The 25,764-nt window shown below is 42.2% G+C and overlaps 1 protein-coding gene across 2 annotated transcripts in view; it reads left to right on the forward strand.

Moving 5' to 3' along the window:
* Positions 1 to 14,808, forward strand: part of epha4b (eph receptor A4b) — a 147,809-nt gene extending 133,001 nt beyond the window's left edge. The window contains exons 15-19 of one of the 2 annotated variants that reach the window (XM_074689205.1): positions 2,992 to 3,201; positions 6,677 to 6,826; positions 6,973 to 7,166; positions 10,463 to 10,603; positions 10,825 to 14,808. In XM_074689205.1, coding sequence (XP_074545306.1) covers positions 2,992 to 3,201; positions 6,677 to 6,826; positions 6,973 to 7,166; positions 10,463 to 10,603; positions 10,825 to 10,924 — 795 coding nt within the window. In that variant the 3' untranslated portion in view covers positions 10,925 to 14,808. The remainder of the gene's footprint in view (positions 1 to 2,991; positions 3,202 to 6,676; positions 6,827 to 6,972; positions 7,167 to 10,462; positions 10,604 to 10,824) is intronic. The other variant, XM_074689207.1, reaches the window with a different exon arrangement.
* The last annotated feature ends 10,956 nt before the right edge of the window (positions 14,809 to 25,764 follow it).

Here is a 25,764-nt window from a genome sequence, read left to right on the forward strand (position 1 = left end):
TTATCTTCAATAGAAATATGAGTCATGGCTGATAGAATTTCGATGGAAGTCATTCATTCATTCATACCTTGACAGACAGGGTTCAGTGTCTTGCTCAAGGACACTTCGGCATGTGACTTCAGGAGCTGGAATCGAACCCCCGATTGTCCGATCAAGAGGCGACTACTCTACCACTGAGCCACAGTCGCCCCCTATATGTAGCACATTATAAAGGCAGATGCAAACTCCCCCAGTGTTACACACAAACGGCCGACAATGTGGAAGTGTTGAAATCTGCTGTTTCTCGAGTGTCCACTTGAAGCTGGCCTATTGAAGCACCGGAAGTAACATACACACCAAGTCAAAAAAGACGTTTTCAAAGCAGAAATTAACCTATTTACAGCCTGGTTCAAAAACATCTCCTGTCTGAGTCGCTAATTTTACTATCAGCACACACTGAATAAGGGGTGAATTATTTTCTAACTCGGCAGTTCAGAGGATATTAAGATCCTGAGCTCACCCAATCAGAGGCACAGCTCAGGGTCACATGACTGACAGGTGCCCTATAGCTGTACCTGAAGCCCTTGCCTCTACGAATATGGCCGCTATGGCCGATATGGCTCATTTTCCGTTTCAGAAACACATGGGCGTTGTCAGGGAGACTATGTCCATGTTTAATACAGTCTATGGTCTCCACCTGTGCATAATGGACATTCATCTCCTGCAATTCGCTGGAGAGCACAGGAGATGAACCTCCCCTTCATCTGCCGGCGACTCAGTTGAAGGACCATTGTCACTGAATGACCTCTGGACTATAGACAAGGCATTTACTATCAATGTCAGCCCAGACACAGCACCGGCCAGCTGCTTTGCGTGCACAACGATGGCTGAGTGTCACGGCAGAGGGCGTGCACCACATTTGACACAGCTCTCACCTCCTGTGCAGCAGCCTTGAACCCATACGTCTGATTTCTCCAACTTCATGGCTTCAACCTTTATTTTTTCGTTTATGGTTACTAGGTGTGGGCAATATAGCCTCAAAATTAAACCACAATATTTTAAGGAAATTTGCGCTAACAATATTTATGGCGATACGGGGGCAAAAAGGAACAACTTATTATTAGTGGTTGTTGCTTCTTAATAACAGCAAACAGCATTTTTATTGCACACACAGTATGGAAGCCACTTTTCGAAACATTTACAACGACTTCTAAAGCTTGAAATGTAAACATAGTAAGTAGGTCAGATCCAGAGGAAATCTGACATTTTGGAGGAGGAAAAGTTAATCTTGGAGGTGAAAAACTTAATATTTCTACAAGACACAACTCATTCTTTCTATAAGGACACTAACAGAAAGGAGAAGGTATGGACTGAAGGTGCTGAAGTTTTGGGAGGACTAGATGACCTTGACATACTAATTAATCACCATGAAAGTACGTTGTCATGGGTGGGATTCCTGCAGGAACATGTGGTTCTTCTGTGGTCTTGGTATCTAGCTGCTATAGGTGCTACCCTGCGCGGTTCTTCAGAGACGCATCTAGTATGAATCGGCAAGCGCCTGAAATCTGCAGAACTGCGCTGCGCGGAGCTATATGTGTAAATTAGGGATAATGCTGATATAGGTATAGAACGCTCAGCTTGATCACACGTCCGCTGCAGAGGCAAAAAAATTCCATCAATACTAACGTAGCTTTCAAGTCCTTGCTTGTCTGCATGTCTGATCTTTGGTCAGCCAAACCACCTCAACATCACTGAGGAAGCTCCTGTTTTAGGCTCTAAATCCTCATGCGAGGACAAAGTTGATGCTGTCGTGCTACTTTCGCTCTCAGCCATTATTGTTTTATCCACAGCAGGGAGCGTCATACGTCACTGCATCTCTGCACTGTAAATAACACGAAATGACAAATTAATATGGTTCAAACAATTATACGGCTATTATCGTAGACGGTATGATATGGCACACCTCTATCAGCTACTTTGCTCTACCAAACTCTTTTTCTCACATCGCCCAGCCCTACTTCTGAATGAAAACTTGAGTAATATGCCAAGTTTTGAAAAAAAGAAAAAAAAAGTCCCATTTTTTCACCTCCACCTCCCTCGTCTGTCTCCTTCACCTCCTTGTCGATCCTCCCTGCCCTGCATTTGTCTCCCCTCTCCTTCCCTGCCCTGCCCAGCCTTCCTCCCCTCTTCCTGGCAGTGCGTTGTGGTGGGCAGATTGATAGAGGAAGTCTGTAGGTTTGTTAGACAGTCCAATCAATCAGCATCTCACAAAACCACCGGCTAATTAACTTACTCCACAGCTGCCGAGGGGGAGCGGGGAGCAACGACAGAGAAAAGGCTCGCAGATGCAGAAAGATGAAGTAAGATAGATAGATGGAGGGAGACTGGAACAAAGTAACACAGAGTTCTGTCTCTCCCCCTCTCTGAGACAGAGGCTGAGATGGATGGACAGGAAAAAAAGGCAGAGGCAAGGAGAGATGATATAAAGGGAGAGGGTGACTGATAACATGGATGGCTTTTTAACGGGGACCATTGGCCCAGGGCAGAAATAATTGGCAGAGGAAGGTGAGCTGGACCGTCATCGATCAACAGGCTCTGTCTGTGCCAGACGCAGCTCAAATCTGGAATCCAGTGAGCTCAGCCTGGGCACACGGTCAGCGTTAGAGAGGAAAGTTTTGTCTTCTCTGTCAGATCCAATCCTCTGTGAGTAGGGTTTTTTGTGAGCCTTCATTGATCCCCAGGTGGAGAAATTCATCTTTTAGCCGGCCCTCGAGAGGGAGGTCAAGACACAGGGTTAGCAGGAGCTGGCAGGGATTCAGTCTTGATCAGGGACACGTCGGATGTGCAGATTGCTGACACCACACATCCTTGGATCCTGGATTGAACCTTTACTTCCAGCTAAGGCTGTTGAACAAACCTGCTGTAATCACTCTGCATCCCTGCTGCAGCATTTCAACTCTCTACTGTGTGTTAATCATCCTCCTCCCTCTTTTTCTCCCTTCCTCCCCTCAGAAACACGACGGCCAGTTCACAGTGATCCAGCTGGTCGGCATGCTGCGTGGCATCGCCTCAGGTATGAAGTACCTGTCAGACATGAGCTACGTTCACAGAGACCTGGCAGCTCGGAACATCCTGGTCAACAGCAACCTGGTGTGCAAGGTGTCGGACTTTGGCCTGAGTCGAGTTCTGGAGGACGACCCTGAAGCTGCTTACACCACCAGGGTAAGACACGCTCTCAGTGGCTGCAGCTGTCTTACATAAATGTTACTCTCAGTCAAGTTGTTCACCCACTGACCTCTCCACGTGGCTGAATTAAGTCCAACAGCAAAATCAACAGACTTCACATCATTTTTGAAGAAAGCTGATTTAAGAAGGCCTGAGGATGAGGAGGGCTGATCTCAACCTGACCTTAACCTACCTAAAGATATCAGATCTAATCTAACTGTTGAGCCAAAACTTAAAGGTTCTGTGAGAAACTTTCAATCCTGTAACATATTTCAACCCATCCACATTACTCCAACAATCAGACGTGTCTTTAGACCTGGATCTTTATCTGTGACAAAATGTAAACAAAGACACTTCCTCACTGTGTCCTGCAGGTCAGAAAAAGGTGTCAGCATTCATCACGGTCTATTTCTTAACCAGCTAAAACAACCTTAAAAGACCTTGAAAATTTTTCCAAAAGGATTAAAACTAAGTTTTGATCAATCCAAAGCACTCACCACATGAACCTGACAGTACAGACACAACAAGCAGATGAAATAAAAAACGACGGCTTTAAATAGCATTTTGGGACTAGCTCGGCCATTCAAAGTATGGCTGAAACAATTCCTCGAATAATTCAAGTAATTTGATTACAAAAATGGGGGTGTTAGAGGGCTGGTTGGGACCAGAACAACTTAAAATGAGCCTAAAAGTCACTAAAGTTGTAGCAGTTGTAGTAGGCATTCATGCCAGAGTATAGCAGGTTTGAATAGTCAGTATGACTGCGCAGGAGACTGTATAAATGAAAAGTGGAGGAGGATTGATATTTTAACATTAAAAAAAGAGTTAAAGTTCATATGTAGTTCTAAACACATTAACAGTGTGTCATTATACGCTTTCTGTCTCTCCTACGATGTTATTCCTCTCCCCTTCAGTGTCCTGCAAAGGACTTGTTATACAAACTAGGTGATTGTGTCATTTAGCGACTTATTAAATCTGTAAAACTGCGCTGTAGAGTGAAGAAGATCAAAAACATGATATAGCTAACTGGGCAGTTGTAAAATTGAGCTAACAGGTCAATGATGGATAAAAACATCAAGTAACACTGGTGCCTACTGCCTAATGTGCGCCAATACAGCAGGGATCATCATTTTAGTCAGAACGCTGCAGAGACTCAAATTCTTGTCGGGAATGTCTTATTCCCAGTTAAAATGTCTCATATCTTCAAATTCATTCACTTGTTTTTCCACTTGTTAGTATCAAATTTTCATTAAAAAAAAAATGCTTTTAACTAATCAAAATTTTGTTTTATCCGATTACTCGATTAATCAATGGAATACAGTGGAATACTCGAATACTAAAATTTACAACATCTGCAGCCCTAATTCAGAGGTTAAAAATGCACTAAAATAAAGGTTTAATTTTGAGAAGTTTATGCAAATGTCTTCAGGGTACACCAAGACTGGCCTGTAACTGGCTGGAAACCTGTTCAGTCTGTACCCTGCCTCTTGCCTTTTGGAGGCTGGGGTTGGCTCCAGTCCTCGGGACCCCAACTGAGAAAATGTGATTCGGATTACGGATTAATGCAGGGATGGATATATCGAGTGTGCTTATTTGCTTTTCCAAGGCTAAAGTGCTCTTGAACCAACAGTGGGATAAAGATGATCATGTGGTTTAAGTGCTTCCCACAGCTTAAACCAAACTACCTGGAATCAAAACTGATGCGTGAAAGCACATTTCAAGTGAAGTGATCAAAATGGAAAGAACTGCAATCAGTGGCCCGAGGGAATGTGTGTCTAGTTAGGATCACTCCACCAAAAGTAAGAAGGTGCTGCCTCTGGGGATAGGTACAGCATCAGGTACTTTTATAGGTACCGACTGAATTCTGTCAAAAGTACTGGGTACCGATTCACGTAAAACCAAAAGGTTAAGGTACCTTTTGGTTTGCATCCTTGTGACTGTGAGGGAGAGGAAGAGTAGGGGATTTTCCGTGCTGGACATGAATTCTGCATTACAACATTATACACTGGAGAATAAATATGTTGAATTGAAAAAAATATATATTTTAATATTGAACAAATTGATACTTCTTACCACATAGACACAAAAAGTACTGAAAATTGGCACTGATTGCCAGGTACCAAGCATTGATACCTTATGTGGAATTTCAAATGTGAACAGTATCCATTCCTAGCTGCCTCCTCTCTTGATATTGAAATGCTTTGCTAAAGTTGAGGACATACACCTTTAAAACTGAACCACAGAGTGTTTTGATTCATTTTAAAGTCATACTCCCAGATTGGATCGCCATCCCTTGCAATCTGTAGACTGATACATTGGTACACCTTCATTTATAGGACGAGTCTTTATCCCACAGAAAATGTATTTATTGCACTCCCAGTCTTTGTAAACATGCCCATCTTCTCACAGAGCTCAGAGAAACTGAGGAAACTCAAACGTCAGTGAGTTAAACCACTATGGAGTAACTCATCTAAAATGCCCACAAGGAGATGGCATTATTCATATTCATAGGAAGTGTTGGGGATGTTATTTTTAATATGGCATTAGCATTGCCCTGGGAGGAGTGTATCAGCCACTGACTGCTCTATTGCAATCACACACACACACACACACACTCCCACTGATGTCAGGAGACCTAGATGGAGAGCTGCAGGCATTGGGGAGAAAGGGGGGGGGCAGGAGGCCGAGGCAGAGATGGCAGGGAGGAGTGGGTATCAAATAAGACTGAGATCGAGGGAGGCAGGGAGAGTGGGAGAGAGAATAAGGGAAGGCAGGGGGAGGATCCAGTGAGAGCAGTTAAGAGAAAGAAAAAAAAGAGACGGGGATGGGGTGGACAGGGGGCGGTGAGAACAAAAGTACAGTGCCGAGTGACTTGGCAGCTTTGTCTTTTATTTGACTTTGACCAAGCAGAGAGGGGGAATGCTAGGTGGTGCAGAGGCAGCTGCCGCATGTTAAAAAGCTGAACCGAGCCATATAGAGGTACAGTGTGTCTGTGTGCAACTGTGTGTGTGTGCAGCAGACGGAGAGAAAAAGAAAGAAAGGGAGGGAGGGAGAGTAGAGGTGTCTCACTTCCCTTTGCACCCATACAGTGAGCTTTATTGAATCCTTTTGATCTGTGCATCACAACAAAGGCAGGAGCAGCATGGAAGATGAAACTGACAGCAAAAGAAAGTCGATGTAAGAACAAACACTGGAGCCAGAGTGTGTTGTGAGCACATTAGAGAGGAGTGCTGTTTTCTGATGTAGCTCTGTAATCTCCACTGCTGGTCTTCAGGCAGCTCTGCACCAAGATCCCCGCAAGCACCAGCCTGTAATCTATTTTATCAGCGTGATTTCTTGGAGTATTTAGCCACAGATGTATTAATAAAGACTTTAAATATTTACACTAGAGCAGACAAGCTCGAGCGAGGAGTTAAGGATGATATGTTCAGTATATCTCAGATGTGTTGACTGTGTTGTGAACCTTCTCCAGGGAGGAAAGATCCCCATCAGATGGACAGCTCCAGAGGCAATAGCCTACAGGAAGTTCACCTCAGCCAGCGATGTGTGGAGCTACGGTATCGTCATGTGGGAGGTGATCTCATATGGAGAGAGACCCTACTGGGAGATGTCCAACCAGGATGTGAGTCACAAACACATACATCACCATCCATCTCCTGCAACCAACACCATAAATGATTCTTATTTTGCCATTTTCATCTCAGCTCTCAGAGTGAAATCAATGTTTCCCTGTTTAATATTTCTCTCTTTCTCTTTTTCTCCCTGCAGGTGATCAAAGCAATAGACGAGGGCTACCGTCTGCCCGCTCCGATGGACTGTCCTGTGGTGTTGCACCAGCTCATGCTGGACTGCTGGGAGAAGGGTCGCAGTGAGAGGCCAAAGTTTGGACAGATTGTCACAATCCTGGACAAGCTCATCAGAAACCCAGCCAGCCTGAGAGAGCTGGCCAACAGCTCAGCATGGTCAGTGGGAGAAAGTTAGGGACTAATGCTGTGCATGAAACTCTTTTACTGACACATCATGAAGTCACTTTAGCAAGATTATTGGTCACTGGATGTTTTAAGACAGATTTACTTTTATAAAGAGGTTTCTTAGTTTTGAAAATTTGGAAAGTAGAAAATGTCTTTTTTCCACCAGTAAGAGGCTGTTTTCCAAACCGCCTACTTCATATTACATGACAATGTAGTATGAGGTAGGCACTGCACACTACCTGCTGCTTTTGTATAAAGTATGTAGTATGACTGTTCTGTTGGGTCTGTTTTGTAGTATACTACTCTAGTTTTCAGTTTCAGAAAGCAGAGCTACAGGTGAAGGATTTTATTTTGTCTTTGTTCTGAATGTTCAACACAAATTTTGGGTGGATTTTGGCATTTTAGTCACTTTGTTAATCATATCATAGCAGAATCACCCTGTTTGACTTTAAATCTTACACCATAGGTTATATTGTTTACTGTAATTTAGTGGTTATTTGGGCTTTAATGAATTTGTAGACCTAAACGCCTCTTTTTTAACTGGAGGTAACAAGATTTACTTGCGTTTCTTTCACTTCACTTCACTTCAGATCTTAGTGTTGTTGTATTGTAGTTATAATGCCGACTCCTTCCTGTAGATGGGGGTTATTCACCAAAACAGTTTGGTTGCTGAGGGTTGATGCGCACGCGCCCAAGTGAGGCTGCGGTGTCTGTGCAGTGACATATGTGCAGGTCCTTAAATTTTTTGTTTGTTGTTTATGTGCTTATATGCTGAGGTGTTTTGTTCCTAATCTCAAACTATGCCCTCATCTTAGAGAGCATAGTCTGGGATTGGCTGGCTCTGTTGTTTTTCTCCTCTGCTCGCCTCTTGTATACCCTTTTCTCACCTGATTGGGGGCATTGCACGCGCTGCTGCCCCCCAGTTCTCCCACTCTTGTCCTTCCCCCCAGTCTGTCACTAGCCACGTATACATGGACCCAAACATTCCGCTTGCATTCGATTTATTTGCTCAAACGGAAAGAATTTAACCTTTGTACACACCTCATTCCAAAAGAAAAGTGCCAATCCGAATGGACATTTAATTGGTTTCACAGGGGTGGAATATTCCTTTCCCCAAACCGATAGAGGAATCATGTATTCATTCAAACGGAAAGTTGTCAAGGTGCGTTCTTTCAGCGCATGCTCAGATATGACGAAAGACGGAACCAGAGACGTTCCTCAATTTTAAAAATGGCAGCCAGCAATCAGCACCGGAGGAAAGTTTGTTTTTGATCCAAGCTTTGAAGAACTGAACATAATTTCAAGACTGGACGGACACTCGCAACACGGAGTATTGCAATACAGTGATAAAAAAAACTGTTGTCCTCCGTCTTTGATAAATCATGCGATGTTTACGTTTTTTGCGCATGCCCCATTGACTATTCTGTTTGATTATAGTGGTGCATGTAGACCAGAGATTGGAATATTCCTGTCCATGCATACTATTGTTTCCGGAAAAGTCATTCCAAAAAATTCCATTTGGAAAGACGAAAAACTCCTCATGTAAACGTGGCTACTGCATGTTTTGAGATGGGACATAACTGAAATGTAATTTTGTTGCTCTGAAACATGTGCAATGACAAATAAAAGTATAATCATCATCAACCTGCAACCCGCATAGGGAAACAGTGTTAGCACCATGCATTGTGAGAGACAGTATGCCGGGTAGACTGGTCGTTTGCATACTAAAGCCGCATTTCCACCAAGCAGTCCGGTTCGGTTCAGTAAGGTTTGGCACAATTTGGTACAGTTAAGCCTGATCACGTTTGCGTTTTCACAGCAAACTGTGCCCTCTCGTGGTAGGCAGTGTGTAAGAGGGATGCTGGATGTGTGACATCGTAGCAGCGCTACACAGTTTACAGCGCGACACAGTTTACAGCGCCAACAAATCCATCAAAGAAGAAAAACGCAACACAGTAAACACAGAGCATGGTTGGAAGATATGCAGCATTTCGTCCTCTTTGTGATTGACATGTAGCTCTTTGATACAAAGTGCAATCAAGCTTTGTTTCATAGAAGACTGTGTGCTGCCAGGAGAAATACAGCGGCTGTCGCAATGGTCTGCAGTGTTGTAGCTCCACCTTCCAAGAGCAGATCGGCTCAGTCTGGCACCCATACGATAGGGTCCCAAAAAGTGGGACGGCTCGTCTCGGTTAATTGGGATCTGTCCCGCAATAAGTCGGTGGAAACACCACTTGGGCTTAAGATATCCTCCTGGATCAGTAGGACATATATGGATTTTTGGCATACTGCAGATTTTGCCAGTTTTTCGCATACTGACTACTACATACTGAATTTGGGCCAAAATGAGAGGCACTGCTAGTGTAGTATGCGGTTTGGAAAACAGCCACATTCTTGTCTTTCCTCAATCAAATGACTTTTGTCTGTGACTATAAGGTTTTAGGTGGCACTAAAAGTAGCCAAAGAATACAAAATTTTGACACCTACAAATTTGAATTCAAAATGAGCTTTATTAGCATGAACTTTTTTTTTTTTACATTTGCCAAAGCCAGCCATCTACTATCAGCACTTAAGACTAGCATACGCTCACATTATGAAGCAATATGTTTGTTTTCTTTAGAGCTCATCAGATCCACACAAACATTACTGATGAATTCCTGCACACTGTAAACTAAAAGAGGGGTCAGGAATATGTTGAGCATTGACCATAGCTTTAATGGATGAGTACAGCCCAGTGTTTGTGTAGATCATTTGTAAGTGCACATTTAATTAACCAGGCAGCATATGCAGGGTTTTAGTGAGTTTGAGCAAGCAAATTAATAAACATGCAACAACTGATGATAATAGAAAGTACACACACACACACACACACACACACACACACACACACACACACACACACACACACACACACAAGTCAAAGGGTTTCCCTAGTGCTGCTGGAAGTCTGTGTATGAAGGGGACAAACGGGTGAATCAGTCATTAATCATACTTACACACTAATGGCTACTTTAAGCTAAGGCTTTATGGTCACAGTAGATTTGAGATGCCAGGCAGGGTTTTTTGCATAATTAAAGCTTTTCTGTCTGAATGCAGAACCATCACCATGAATAAGTATTAAGTAGCGCTTTAAGTGCTGCTTACTGTTTTTATCATTCTGAATGCCCTAACAAGAGTGAGACATTACAGGACTTTTTGAGGACATACAGAACACATGACTTTAGCAGTTTTTTAGCCACTTAGCAAAGCAACATTTCACTGAGATGTGAGTGTGTTTTGTATCTCAGCAGGGAGGACCCGTCCACCCCGGAGTTCAGCGTGAGCACAGTAGATGAGTGGTTGGAGAACATCAAGATGGGCCAGTACAAGGAGAACTTCGCCAGCGCTGGATATGTTAGCTTGGACTCAATCCTCTACATCAGTGTCAGGTACGGGCGGCTGGTGACTCATCCAAAAATTAAACACTCAAAGCATCACCACTGTCAGTGAGGAAAGGATTTTGTTCTACTTGAGTGTCATTTGAAATTAAAGGAGGGGATTTTCAGTATCATGGACAAAAGAACTCAGACGCTGCTTGACATTTAAAGAAGAGATTCTATTTCTCCAGCAGTGGCATTAATAAACTTATTTTTTTCTGTTTTCATTGCAGTGAGTTGGCTAAGATGGGTGTAAATCTGGCCGGCCACCAGAAGAAGATTTTGTCCAGCGTGCAGAGCCTGCAGACCCAGGGGACGCACATCCAAGTATAACAGTTTCCACTTAAACACACACAGTGGGACAGAGCCAAAATGGATGCTCCTGTGAAGAGTTTCCCCACTGAAATGGAGTTGCAACAGATACTCTGTGCTCAGGCCCTCCCATTGCTTCTGAGACACACTGAGATGGAGACAACACGGACGCTTGACTCCTTCACTACTTTCATGCAGTTTCACTATTCCTTCCATCCTTGATTCGATGGGCACTACCTGCTTCAGCACCACACAGCAACAGAGACACACATGTCCGACAACAAGGCCACATCTAGACAAACAAACCTGAACATTTCACATCATATCAGTTCAAGAAAAGAAGAAAAAAAAGATTTTTACCTGATGAAATGAAAAAAAGTAATTAGAGTACAATTATCATCACTGTCTGTGAGGTGTACAGTTGGTTTCTACTGTCATTTAGTTTCCGTTCTCACTTTGAGAGTTAAAAAAGGGTTGAAAGATATGTATATGTGTAGATATATGTTTATATGGGCTGTGCGTCCCACAACCGTAGAGATGGACCTAACGTTTGTATTGTTGGTGAGGTTTTATTATTGCCTAACCTTAATACGAGTCATTATCCATGTTTGGCCCCTTCCTTTGCTGTAGGCATACAATGAACGAGCCAAGAGTTGGAATGACATGAATGTGTGAGGTGAGGGGAACAGGAAATGGACCTTTAGAGATAGGCAGGGATGTAGATATTGCTAGCTCATGTAGGACGGGAATATAATCCGTTTTGTTTGAAATTTGACCAGGTCAAGGGCTGCCCTAGTCACTACAGTCAGTCACTCTTCCATAGCAGCTCCAGCGTATGTTTGCTCGTCTGCTTCTACTTAAGTTGTAACAGTGCACAAAAACAGCTCGCTTAGCATAATCTTCCATAAGTGACTGTCTATTCCAAACAACATATTTTTAATCAGCTGGTGCAGAATGATGTTGTTGTGGATACTGCAGCCCAAGAGTTTGCCTTTCTGTGTTTCAGGTGTTTAAAGAAAAGTTCAGGTGTTTTCGTATGAAGCAAAGGTTGTGCCATGGTCGTGATAGAGGTGACACTTTTCCGTGTGAAACGTTTTTCCAGTGTTGTACCAATGTACACTTACCTTGACATGTTCATCTGGGCAACATGTGAGAAGTCTTACTACACTTTCCTTTAATCCATTCCCAAGCCTGGATGGTGAACACAAGGCCAGAGGTTGTGATAACAGTGGTTTTTCCAAATAGACTCTTTTTTGCCAAGATGAAATATGGTGTGTTGATTTTCAGATGTGCTACTAAAAGAGGGTCAATTTCACTGAGAATGATGAATTTTATGTCTCACTTTCTTGTTATCAGCCATGCACACCTTATTCAAGCATCCCTACTTTCAGACAGACACCCATGAGGTGTTTTAGAAAACGATGTTTACAGCAAAAGCAAACACATTGGTTGGTCTTCACTTGCTGCTTTTTCACTTTAAAAACAGGGTTTAAAATGATGGTACCCTCTCTGTGTGCACTGCATCGATGGCACTGAACCTGCTTTAGTGTGATCCTGAGCTCCGTTTTAATATATGTGGTACTCTATAGGACCAACAGTGGCATAAAGTACAGTATATATGATTGTATCATAGTGTAAAATATGTACAGTGTTGATTTCCAATGTTAGAATGTTTGTAATGATAACAATGATGATGACTATGATGTACTTTTATTGTGAAAAAGAGATTTCTGGAGGGGTGGGTCATACAGGAAAAAGTGAAGAGAGGTGATTGGTCGGTCCGAACAAAGGAATGTAGCATGGTGCAAAGCTTCGGCTATGATTGACAGGTGGCAGTGACTGCAGTTTTAACACAGTGTTAGAATGAGTGAAATGGACCTTCATTCCTGGCTTCATCTGCAAACTTTTCTCAATGAGTTAGACACGCTTTTTTTTAAGATGTGTCACACAACACACCTTCAATAACCCCTGTTTAGAAAAGATGGAAAAAGGAAGTTTATATTACACTAACCCTTCCCCAAAATTTACATCCAGTGGAATCATAGCTAAACAACTCCAATGAGGTGCAGCCAACGTGTCATGTTTTACAATTTTAAAACCAAACAAAGTAATAAGCACATGTTTGGCTAGCACGTGTTTGGATGTTTATCTTGCTCTGTGTCATAAAATCAAAAGAACTTAGCTAGCAAGTTGTTTTCTGTATTTGTCAGCTTGTTTGGCTAACTAGCTAAACCCCATTGGTATTAATAAGGCATCACTTAAAGGAGTTTAACATCTTATTTGTTGGTAAAGTACAGGTTAAAAAACAAAGTTGTCAAAGATTTGAGGCAAACAAATCGAGGTGGTATAATTTTTTTAAGAATTAAAAGATTGCCAATCTTCCACTATTATTACTGGTAATGTACTAGTTTCCTGTGTTGAACTAACAACAGTGATTTCCCAGACAATGCTAATGCTAATGTCTTTGTTTTTAGCTGTAACATTCCAGTGCTACAGTGAAAACATCAGCTAGCACGTGACATGCCTGCTGTGCTCGTTTTGTGTTGCTTTGCTAGCTTCTGTACTAAACCTTTTCTACCCAGCAACATCTTACCACCTATTAAAAAAATTCAACACAATCCTCAGACCTTAAACATTACCACCATCAATATTAGCACTGCTCTTAAGAAATCAAAGCATCTGTCTTTTAGCTAATGCTAAGATGAATTAAAAAAAAAAATTGCTGTCAAGCCTTAAAGCTTGACACAGATACAGCTTGGAGGACTCAGAGCTGTCTTGCTCTTTAATGTTTGAAAAACCTTGTTTTTTTGTATGCTTCCTTAAACCAAAAGATTTTTGCATCTTCTCTTTGGTCTATGCCTCAATCTCTCTACAATCAAGCTAAGAGTATCTTTCAGGGGTATAAAGCTTATGTTTTATATTAGAAACTGCCTGGTTTAGTGTAATGTCAGACTGGGAAAAAAGCAGCAAAAAGCTTTGGGAAATGATTTTTCTGCCCTGATGCTCCACAGTTCTTTGAAAAAAAGCAAATATAGAAGAAACTGAATGAAAAGTGTACATGGCTGCTGTTTTATCTGATCATTCCCACACAGAACTACAAATTAAGAGTCAGAGAGTGTTGGTACGTTCTACTTATGCTAACTCTATGTTTTCACTCTAGCGGACTACCTTCTCCGCTGGCCTTTTAGATGCCTTATTTACTGAGCTATTGTTCTTTTCTGTTGCCCATTAGAGGGGATATTAAGAGTAAAGTGTATGTACAGGTAGTATTTATGTGTTCTTAAAGATGACCTCACATCAGCACCCTGGTTTTGTACATCCCAGAGACCCCCTCCAACAGCACTTTCACTTTAATTTCTCTTAAAAAATAAAAACTGAAAAAAAATCTGATGACCTGTAAAAGCTGACAGAGAGATTGATGAACCTGTTCTTATTTATTTGTCGTTGAAGAAATTTGTTGATCTGAAGGAAATGCAGATAGGGGATGTGGTTTGCATTTGGTTGCAGGATTATTTTAATGTGCAAGATTTTCAAGATCTTTTCTATGAAACATTTATTTAACACCTCCACTTCAAAAAAGTGAAGTCCTACCCACACTCTCAACGATGTGTGTCACTAATCACCATTTTCAAGGTCAGCTATGTGGGTTGCTTGATCCAAAATACAGTGTTTGTCCTCCATCTCCCACAGATCTGTATTGTAAGTGTTCATGAGTGATTCTCATTCGAGGCTTTCAGCTCCCTTTCTCTTCCTCTCTCCTTTCGCTCGCTGTCTTTCTTTGGCCACCGTACAATGCTTTTTTGTCCCCATGCCAGTTTCCTCTGCGTTGTTTGTTGTAAAGAGTGTAGGCATTCTAATGTCTTTCATGTTGCTGTAATAAATATGCTAATATTTCTAATTTCTCACCTGAAGCCTGCAGTGTATTTTTCTTTCACACATGCTCTGCTGTTTTTTTCTCTCTTACACACACAGACACACAAGAAATCACGCTTGTTCATTTTCACAGGTTCCACGGTAAAATTACTTTGGTACGGGCAGAATAGGCCGGCATACCAATTCAAAGTGTCTGTCTAAAAAAAGTGTTATGAAGCCCCTCGCTAATTTTTTTTTAACCTTTTATTTTTTTTGGTAACAAAGCCTGAGGGTATCAAATTTTGTTTTGGTGAGCGTCTGACTAGTGTTGCAGGAAATCAGTGCATGACTGGGAAATTTGAGGGGAGTCTCATTTGTCTCCAGCTCTGCTCTGATGGTGATAGTGGTGGTGAAATTCTCATCATAACATTCTTCAATGATAAAAAATGGCCATTCCTGCAACCACATCTTCATTATCAGCATATGGATTGTGTGTGTGTGTGTGTGTGTGTGTGTGTGTGTGTGTGTGTGTGTGTGTGTGTGTGTGTGTGTGTGTGTGTGTGTGTGTGTGTGTGTGTGTGTGTGTGTTGTGTGTGTGTGTGTGTTTGCTCCTCACAGAGGGATAATTCTGTCTCGGGGGAGGGGGCAGGTCAGTGACTCCTGGCCTTGGTTAACCCCTTAATGCACTGGCCCAGTTGCTGTCACTCTATGTTACTGCCATTACACCTCATTTAGCCCATCATATTAGGGTCCATATTCCCATATCGCTTGCTCACTTCGTCTTTCCACACACACACACACACACACACACACACACACACACACACACACACACACACACACACACACACACACACACACACACACACACACACACACACACACACTGCCAGACATGGAATATTCAAGGTTCTCCATTTCTTCAGTGTTTATCTCCTCCTCCTTATCCTTTCCGGTGGCCTTGTGCATTAGGGGCGGGTGATATAGCCTCAAACTTATATCACGATATTTTCAAGATATGGCAAAAAAACAAACAACTTATTAATAGTGGTTGCTGCTTCTTAATGACAGCATTTTTATTGCGCACACAGTATGAAGCCACTTTTCCAATCATTTACTACGACTACACAAGCTTGAAATGTAAACATAGTAAGTAGGTCAGATCCAGAGGAAATCTGACGTTTTGGAGGAGGAAAAGTTAATCTTGGAGGGTAAAAACTGAATAATTCTATACGACACATTCTTTCTATGAGGACACCAACAGAAAGGAGAAGGCATGGACTGAAGCTGCTGAAGTTTAGCTTAGCATGCTAATTAATTACCATGAAAGTACGTTGTCATGGGTGGGATTCCTGCAGGTACGCGTGATTCTCCTATGATCTTGCGATCTCAGGTATCCAGCTGCTATCCCCTGCGCTGTGATGCACAGAGCTGTGCTACACGGCGCTCCAGAGACTGTATTGGCACGCGCCTCAAATCTGTGGAACTGCGCTGCGCAGTGCTCACACTTTATCTGTGAATTAGGGGTAATGCTGATATCGGGTTAGGACGTTCGGCTCGACCACATGTCCGTTGTAGTGGCAAAAACTCCACAGATAATAACGTAGCTTTCACATCCTCCTCACGTGTCTTCATAGCCTGGTTGTATTCGGCCCTGTGTTTCAGCTTTAGGTGGTGGAACATGTTTGTGGTGTTGCCACCCTTCGTTGTAATAGTTCTCCTGCACATTATGCATTTAATGTGTTTTGCTGTGTGTCTGATCTTTGATCAGCCAAACCACCTCCACATCACTGAGGTAGCTTCTCTTTTAGGCTCTAAATCCTCATGTGAGGACGAAGTTGATCCAGCAGTGCTACTTTTGCTCTCGGCTATGTTTTGTACAAAGCATGGAGTGTCTGCACTGTAAATATCGCGAAATTACAAATTAGTATCTTCAAAAAAAATTATACCCGTATTATCATAGACGGTTTGATGTGGCTCACCCGTATTGTGCATCCCCATTTTTTCTCTCCTCTTCTATCCATCCGTTGACAAAAAAAAAGGTTGTGGCTAGCCCCCTGACCTTGAATGCACCATTATTTTTTCCCCTTGTCTAATTTCCTCCCTACATCCATCCATCAGTGCATCCAGACAGATATATCACACATGCAGTGTCTCCTTGAGGTCCAAGTCGTCTCATCCTTTTCTTCTGCTATTAAACGCAGATCTATAAGGAGGCTTTTATCCCCGGGTGTCACCATTGGAAGATTGTCTCCTCACGTATTTGCTTTGGCTAACATGGAGGCAGGCAGGAGCCAAAGGCTTAGGCGATTGATTCATCATGCAGCTGCTATTGGCATCATGTGAAAAGGTCAGGTGTCCCTACGGAGAGCTCTTAAAAAGGCCACTGGTGACTGATGAGGCTGTCATGTTTGTATCACATACATGCACAAACGCTCTGTATGTGTCTGCTCCCTCCGTCTTCCTCTTTTCTATACACGCTCTTTATGACACACACATGCTCACACAGTCCCGTGGGAATGGTAATTGGGCCCCTCTGTCATGCTGTCAGGTGATGGCTTGAGTGTCCCCTCGTGTGCAACAGCAGACATTGAAATAACACAGGAGACCAAACAGCCATAGATCCACTGTGACCTCTGCAGGGTCAGCCATATGTGTGCACATGTGTGTGTGTTCGTAGATGTGTGGATCCTAATGCATCGTGAGCCCAAAGCAGATGCTCGTGTGTGTGTGCCTGTGTGTGGGTGAGGGTTCAGGTATCAAAAATGGAGGCAAAAGAAGAGATAGGATCCAAAGCAGAGGAGCGATTTTATCAGCTGTTGGCTAAATGGTCCCACTTTGTCCCTCTTGATTGCATTGCATGCGTCCTCTCTAATCAAGCATGGCTGACTTCAGACATGCTCAGTATTGGTTGGCAAAAACACAACCACACAAATGCACACATCAGTGCTTTTCAGTCTCATGAGGTTTTAGTTTGCTATCAAAGTGATTTCCTGTTTCAAATTTTCATCAGTAATCAAAGTTCCTGATTGAATTTGAAAAGTGAGCCCGGCTCTATAAATCACATTACATGCCTCACTCCCATCATGCCTGCTCTCATCAGCCACAGGAACAAGACGCCACCCCGGGTGTGCGTCTGCTGCGTGGTCTCTGTGTGTGTGTGAGTGTGTTCCTGTGCGTACAGTGGGACGGAGAAATGGATGTTGACAGAGCTGAGATTTGATCCATGCAATCATTGTTTTTGTTGGGACAGATGATCCAAAAAAGGAGAGATGAACGTTGAAAGGATGGTAGAGATAATACACAGAATCTTAACATAGACTGGATGTTAAATCCTGAAATGTTGAAACAAATTTTTGAAGCCAATTTGGTGTGGACATTGTGGAAGTGGAAGTGAGTCTCCACACTAACAGCAATACATCGCCCATCAGCCACCTGAGCTGAGCTAAGCCTCTGATTGGGCGAACATGCAAACTTGATAACTTTTAAACCGGTGAGTTAGGTTAAGTCAACCCCGCACAGTGTGTGCTGAGTGCAAAATGAGCCTTTTGTGTACTTTTTTGTACCAGGCTGTAAATATTTTTATTTCTGCTGTGAAAACTGCTTTTTTTGATGTGACTCCTGGTACATCCAGAGTCAGCCTCCAGCAGACACTAGAGAAACAGCAGATTTTAACACTTCTGTACTGTCTCATATATTTAGACCAGGGGTTGTTGCTTTTTCTGAATTTTTCTTTTAGAAATGACTCTTTGCATTTCTCTTCTTAAAGTAGATACCAGATTGATGTTGTTCCATCTTTACATCTCAAAGCTATGATACAGTCAGAGGAGGTGAATATGATGTGACTCTTATTGTTATGGATAGTTGTCAAATGGTACGGCCACGACGGACACAAATTGGCGTCAAGATTACATATAAAATCAATGTAAAGACGTGTTTGGATGTAGATTTGCTCGGGACAGCGTGCTTGGGGCGTGAGCGCATTTGGAGCGTTGGCGCGTTTGGGGCGTCAGACGCCTCTATGCTCGAGTTGAAAATATTGAACTTCCGACACAAATTTGTGTGAGGCTGTGCCGCGGCAGCCAATCAGCGATGACATTCCTCCACGACATCATTAAATTGATGACCCCACCTGCTCCGAAAGATGGAGGAGGAAATAATCTGTGCGAGGTGTCATCATCCAGAGTTATACGATACGACGTGTGTACTCTACAGAGACCGGAAAAATAGGAGCAGGCTTGGGTGAAAGTCGCTGAGGAGACGGGTTTTGAAGGTAAGCTCTGTAAACATTCGTTTCCAGCTGGATTTGCCTGCACGGGTCATCACTGAGTCTGACTGTGTTTTCCTCAGTGGAGTTTTGGAAGTTGTAAGAGCCTGATAGAGAGGAGGAAGGAGCAGGGCAGGAGCAGAACCAGGGAAAAGATGGAAGTTCTCTGCGGTCCTCTCTTTCCTCGACCCCTTCGTTATCCCAAGGGAGACCTCCGGGAACATGGGTCGGGGGGGGTCGAGGATGAGGTCACAGGGAACAGCCAGGTAGGGCCAGTGGAGGTGGATTACCAGGGAGAGGCAGCAGGCCCCTCAGGGACTGAGTGAAGAGGTTTGATGAGAGATGAATATGCACACACATAAAGTATTGCCAACTTATTCTAAAGATATCTGTATCAATCTATAAAGAGTAGGCTCTCTACTCCGCCTTTGCAGTGACGTACATCGCCCCTCAGCTTGTCAGAATAGTCCAGCGTCCAGCCTCGGGCGTGACGCTCGTTTAAATTCTCCAATTTACGTCCGGTGTGGCCGCAGCATAAGGGTTCAGGAGAACCCAGCCAAGTCAAATCCAGTATATAACCTAACTTATGGTATAGAATGGCAACTCTGAAAATTCATCCGCATTTATCATGCAACACAACTGTCTGCCTGCCTGCGCAAAGCATTCTGGGATACCCAGCGATGACACACATGCAAAGCTGGTTCCATCACATTTTTGAGAGTTTTTAGCCTCATTATAGAAAAATCTGCACAAAGAAATCAATGATGTGCTGTTAAGCTAATAAACATCACAGGGAGCCAGTTTTATTGGAAAGACTCCTTAATTCAATAAAAGAAAAAGAGGCAGCAGAAGTGGGAGGTCTCTGGTAGATTGGTTGTTAGAGGGATTTTACTCTAAAGCTACACTGCTAGTAGAAGTAAAAGTAACATTTTACTAAAATATAAACATGGAGAAAAAATGTATTCAAGATATTGTTTTTACCACAGACTAGCTTTGCTCTAATAAAACAGAACCTTCAAATCTGACTTTATTTGGTGTTTTTTATAACGTTGTACTAACTTTACAGAGGAAAGTCATTAGTTCTTTTATACCAGCAGGCTCTGTTGTTGCTCTTTGCCTTCTGTGTTAACTATTCACTAAGGAACAGTCTTAAATTAGAAATTTGAAAAAAAATGAAAAATCTGCGATAGACAAACATGGCTGTACCATAAACAAGACCAGCAGTAACTAAAATATAAACAAAGCTTTTTTTCTAACTTAATAAAAAGAGAACAGAAGTTTTATGGGGTAATTGTTCACTTATTTTAAGATACTTCACATTCATATTCAGACATTACACCATATTACCAAAAGTATTCGCTCATCCATCCAAATGGTCAGAATCAGGTGTCCTAATCACTTGGCCTGGCCACAGGTGTATAAATCAATCACCTATGCATGCAGACTGTTTTTACAAACATTTGTGAAAGAATGGACCGCTTTCAGGAGCTCAGTGAATTCGAGCGTGGAACTGTCATAGGATGCCATCTGTGCAACAAACCCAGTCATGAAATTTCCTCACTCCTAAATATTCCACAGTCACCTGTCAGCTTTATGATAAGAAAATGGAAGAGTCTGGGAACAACAGCAACTCAGCCACAAAGTGGTAGGCCATGTAAACTGACAAAGAGGGGTCAGCGGATGCTGAGGCACATAGTGCAAAGAGGTCGCCGACTCTCTGCACACTCAAGTGCTACAGAGCTCCAAACTTCATGTGACCTACAGATTAGCCCAAGTCCAGTACACAGAGAGCTTCATGGAATGGATTTCCATGGCCAAGCAGCTGCATCCAAACCGTACATCACCAAGTGCAAAGCAAAGCATCAGGTGCAGTAGTGTAAAGCAAGCCGCCACTGGACTCTAGAGCAGTGGAGACGAGTTCTCTGGAGCGATGAATCACGCGTTTCCATCTGGCAATCTGATGGACAAGCCTGGGTTTGGAGGTTTCCAGGAGAAAGGTACATTTCAGACTGCTTTGTGCCAAGTGTGAAATCTGGTGGAGGAGGAATTATTGTGTGGGGTTGTTTCTCAGGAGCTGGGCTTGGCCCTTTAGTTCCAGTAAAAGGAACTTTCAGGATACCAAAACATTTTGGACAATTCCAAGCTCCCAACCTTGTGGAAACAGTTTGGAGTGGCCCCCTCCTCTTCCATCATGACTGTGCACCAGAGCACAAAGCAAGGTCCATACAGACATGGATGACAGAGTCTGGTGTGGATGAACTTGACTGGCCTGCACAGAGTCCTGACCTGAGCTCGATAAAACACCTTTGGGATGAATTAGAGCAGAGACTGAGAGCCAGGCCTTCTCGACCAACATCAGTGACCTCACCAATGGGCTTTTGGAAGAATGGTCAAAAATTCCTATAAACACAGTCTTCAACCTTGTGAACAGCCTCCCTAGACGAGTTGAAGCTGTAATAGCTGCAAAAGGTGGACTGATTGGGATGGCACTTAAGTTCATATGTGAGTCAAGGCAGGTAAGCGAATACTTTTGGTAATATGGTGTATATCTCATTTCCACCATTTCTGTTGCTGCCAAACTCTACAAACTGAACCTTGAAGCTAAAAGAGCTGATTTTGACATAAAAAATACACAGTGTTAAAGTTAAAAAAAAAACCCCAACTATTTTCTCTATTGGCACATGTTCGACAGGGATGAACACCTTGTTTTTCAAAGTTTTAAACTCAAGATTTTCCAAGGGCATGGCTGCCATGTCTGTGCTTCAAAACCCTGTTTAAAAAAATAGGTGATGTTAAGTTCACTTTGTCTTTATCAAACTCTAAGTTGTCAAAATTTCTGCAAAGAGGAGCAAACAAGTACCACAGAGACAAGTAAGAAAATCAAAAGCAAGCTTGTAAGACAAAATGTTGAACAACAAAAAGCTTCAAAGATGCAAAACAGCAGCAAAAAAGACAAAAAACAGCGACAAAGAGATGCATAACAACCTTAAAGAGGCATAAAACTTGCACAACAAGAACAAAAACACATTTTACTGCAACAAAAAGATGTGAAACAAGCAAGGCAGCAAAGAGACACGAACAGCAAAAGAGATAAAACACTGACTGTAGTATAAAAAAGATGTATTAAGTTTGAACATTGAAAGAAAGAAAAAAGGAAAAAAAAATCAGCACAAAGGCTCAGTGTCACCCACAACTGTCAGTTTCACCTATTCTGAAAACTGCATCATATCAATATTAATTCAGTCGGCTGAAAATAAAAAAAAAGACAATAAGCCAGAACTGTGTCTGTGTTGGGCAGCTGTCAGCACCCAAAACAAGCTACAGACTCTGAATTGGAGTGGAAGCAGACAAAGGATGAGCTGAATACGAAGAGAAGAGAGAAAACAGTGTTTGAAAAAAAAGGTGAAGAAAAACTTGGAAGGGCTTCGAGGGACTGAGATAATATTGACCACATAATCCCTCGCAGATGTGATGTGAAAATCACTGTTTAATGCCTGGCAGACATGCTGAACTGCTATTGGATGACTGAAGAGGGTCTCTGAGCAAAAACAAACCCCCTCTCATTCAGACTGCGCTCTTCACTGACGGCGGTAAGCCTATGAAAAATTTAAATTTAGAGCAAATGTGGCGAGGCTTGATCTTTAAGTGTCTAAATTACACACACACACGGCCTTTCTATATTTCCAGTATTAACTAAAGAAACAAGGTGATGGTGTGAATAGAAGCCCTGATTACTTCAGAGTAAACACCATGCTGTTGTCTTCTGACTCACAAACGCTGAAAAGTGTATTCAGCCTCTCTGTGATACCCCATTATAATCCCATTGTGCCACAAATGATTGCAGAACGTTGCATGATTTCCTGCATATGTTGCCTCGTTGTGTGCATGTCTATGTGCCAAGGAGAAACATGGGTGTTCCTCTGTACACACCATGTGTTTACGTGTGCTTCGTGTCCTCTATAATCAAACGCAGCTCCTCAAGTGCCATCAATCAAGCTTTGATGTTTGAAGGAAGAGCCTAGAAACTGCTCGACGCTCTGAGCTGAGACTGAACAAGCGGGGTGGGCCGGTCTTCTGTTGGTGGATGCAAAAGATTTTTCCTTTCTTAACTGAACAGAAGTGTAAAAACAGGTCTCTGCTGTTAACTGTCTGTGCTATGTGGCCCAGCAGGTATGTGTTACTGCACAGCACTGTTTAATGTCTGGGCTGCTGGAACAACAGGCCTCTATTGAGACAGTCTGCTATAACATCAAAGAATTAAAGCGGTATGGTTTCAATGTGAGCTTCAGCCCGCATACTCAGGATCCTTTCATCATCGTTTCTTACTCTTCATCATCAACGACTTTTGTCTTGCTTTGTTTTTTATTTGAGGAGAAAGAATATAAAACAGTGAAGTTTCACTGTAAAGACAGAGGCGTTCACCTCATACTGATCGAGTACTGAAGGATAATGGTGCCATTATTACAAAGAACACTATTTACATTTTAAAGGGAGGTTTTAAAGTTACAAATGCTTAATGGTCTGGTTTAGTTTAGCACTTTGAAAGTAGGACAACCGAAGCACACACAAACACAAAGTGCACTGTAAAGCTAAAAAGGCCAAGCAAGTGTCTTAAAAGTGGAGATTAAAAAGTTTCATTACACATAATACATGTGTGAAAGAAGAATTCACTTGTCCATACTTGAAACAAGAAAAATGTCCTCATTGAATTTCTCTTACACCATTGTCAGATTTTTTTTACTCGACACTAACTATTCAGGCAATAATTTATGTGTCATTTTGTACGAAGTCATTTTTCTGAACTTGTCTGATGAATGTTACTTGTACTGAGTCTAATAAGGCGGTGACGTTTTTGGAGTTTTTTTTTTGCATTTTTTGCATTTTTTTCTGTGGGTTGCAATTATTTGTAGTTTATCCACCAAACTGTAAACTACTGGAGTGGAGCTGATGTTAAGGAATCACATCAGGAGCCAATTGTTGACTGTACTGACATGCAGATATCTGTTTAGAGCATAGACTGTAAAAAAAAAAAAAAAAAAAAAAAAATAGGCGTCATCTTGTTTAGCTCAAAGTGAGGTCGCCACAAAAACTGCTCCCCCTGGTGGCTGGCTGCAGTCTAGGTCAAAAATCTGGTGCTCCAGTCATTCCAGATGGGCTGTGGCCAAACTTTAGAAAAGTAATACACCTCTTAGAAATGTTTCTCACGTCCGCGGTTTAAGAATATTGTTTGGCTGCCTTGTATTCAGGTTTTCTTTATTCTGAGTTATACAAGGTTGAAAACGAGGTTTTATGTTACGTCTAATGATAATTGACAGCTGCCATCTTGCGTATTTTATTCAGGGATTGTAAAAATATGTCGGGAGGTAGAGTCAAGAATTGAAAGAAAAAGAATAATTATTATTTTTGTCCCCCAGCTCCACTCAGATTCTCCCAGAATCCCTCAAAGTCTTTACTTCGCAGACTCTGGCTGCACAACTGCTTCAATGGCTGCGCCTGTGACGGGGGAATGTTGGCTTCAAAACCATACAATGGTAAATGGTGGAGCCACGCTATCCACTCTTTGTACAGTCTATGGTCTAGGGATATGAATTTGAATTTAAATCTAAATCTAAATCTTTATCAGTCATCAGCTGAAGGCTTGATGAATAGTGTTTCCCCCCTTCAGCAACTCACATGGACCTGGCAGCCAATGCTCATGGACAAAACTACCTGTACCACAAATACCAAAATAAATATCAAGGTGAAGGTGACAGAAACCGGCTGTAGCACTATAACAAACTGTTGTTCAGGTCCCCTTCTTCATTAAGTGACAAAAGAGAAGCTTTGAATGTCATTTCTCATTTTAAGGAAAACCCACTTCATCTATTTAGCCATAGTTAGAGTAAATGGAAAAAACCCAAACCAAAAGTTTCAGAACAAACTCTTAAGGGATCTCCCATTTTAATGAAAATTTACTCTGGGAAAAAAAATCAAACCAATCTTCCTAAAATCAAGCACTTAACTTCTAAAATTCATTTTCTTCATTCTGAAAAAAGGCCATACATGTGTACCAAGGATTAAAAATGCAAATTCAAAAGATTATTTCCTCACAACTTTCCTCCAATAAGAATCTGATCTGTTTTCAATCACAGCTTTGATGCCTCAGAGAGGACTTTTTGTTTTTCTGTGATAAGATTATTCAAAAACACTAGTGGGGAGGATTTCTTTTTCTTTCCACAGCTGGAGAGGCTTTTAGAAATGCCTCAAGGCAACATATTTTGAAGGAAAGTTTAGGAAAGCTGTGTCACCAATGCTAAAACCCTCATAAATCAGTTTGGAGAATAGCTAAAAATGGTTGCAAACACTCATCTCCTGGTTTTCCATCTCTTCCTATTCAATCAACTCATCTCATCTGCTTTAACTCCTCGACGTCCTCCCGCCTGTTTGTCATCTAGGTAATGGTTGCCATTGACTAGTGGGCATGTCTACTTGGCATTGATTAGTTGGTGGTCACAGGGGATTGGACTTGTGACACAAGAGGAAACAGAGCATGGTTGAGCAGAGCTGTTCTGAATATGTGTGGGTGTGTTTGGAAAATTACAGGGTGCCAGGGAGGAAATTTCACATGAAGGGAAAAAAAGGGAAAATTGAACGTTTTGAACTGGTGTATTGTCGGACCTTGTGTTGTGACATCTAGTTTTGTAAACAAGTAGCCAGCGCTGACTCTTCTCAGAAGAAGTGGTGAATTAAGAGGCGGGTACAG

The sequence above is a fragment of the Halichoeres trimaculatus genome, unplaced genomic scaffold (genome assembly GCF_033239565.1).
Source record: "Halichoeres trimaculatus isolate MK-OKI-2021-1 unplaced genomic scaffold, fHalTri1.1 fHalTri1_scaffold_15, whole genome shotgun sequence".
Classification (NCBI taxonomy): domain Eukaryota; kingdom Metazoa; phylum Chordata; class Actinopteri; order Labriformes; family Labridae; genus Halichoeres; species Halichoeres trimaculatus.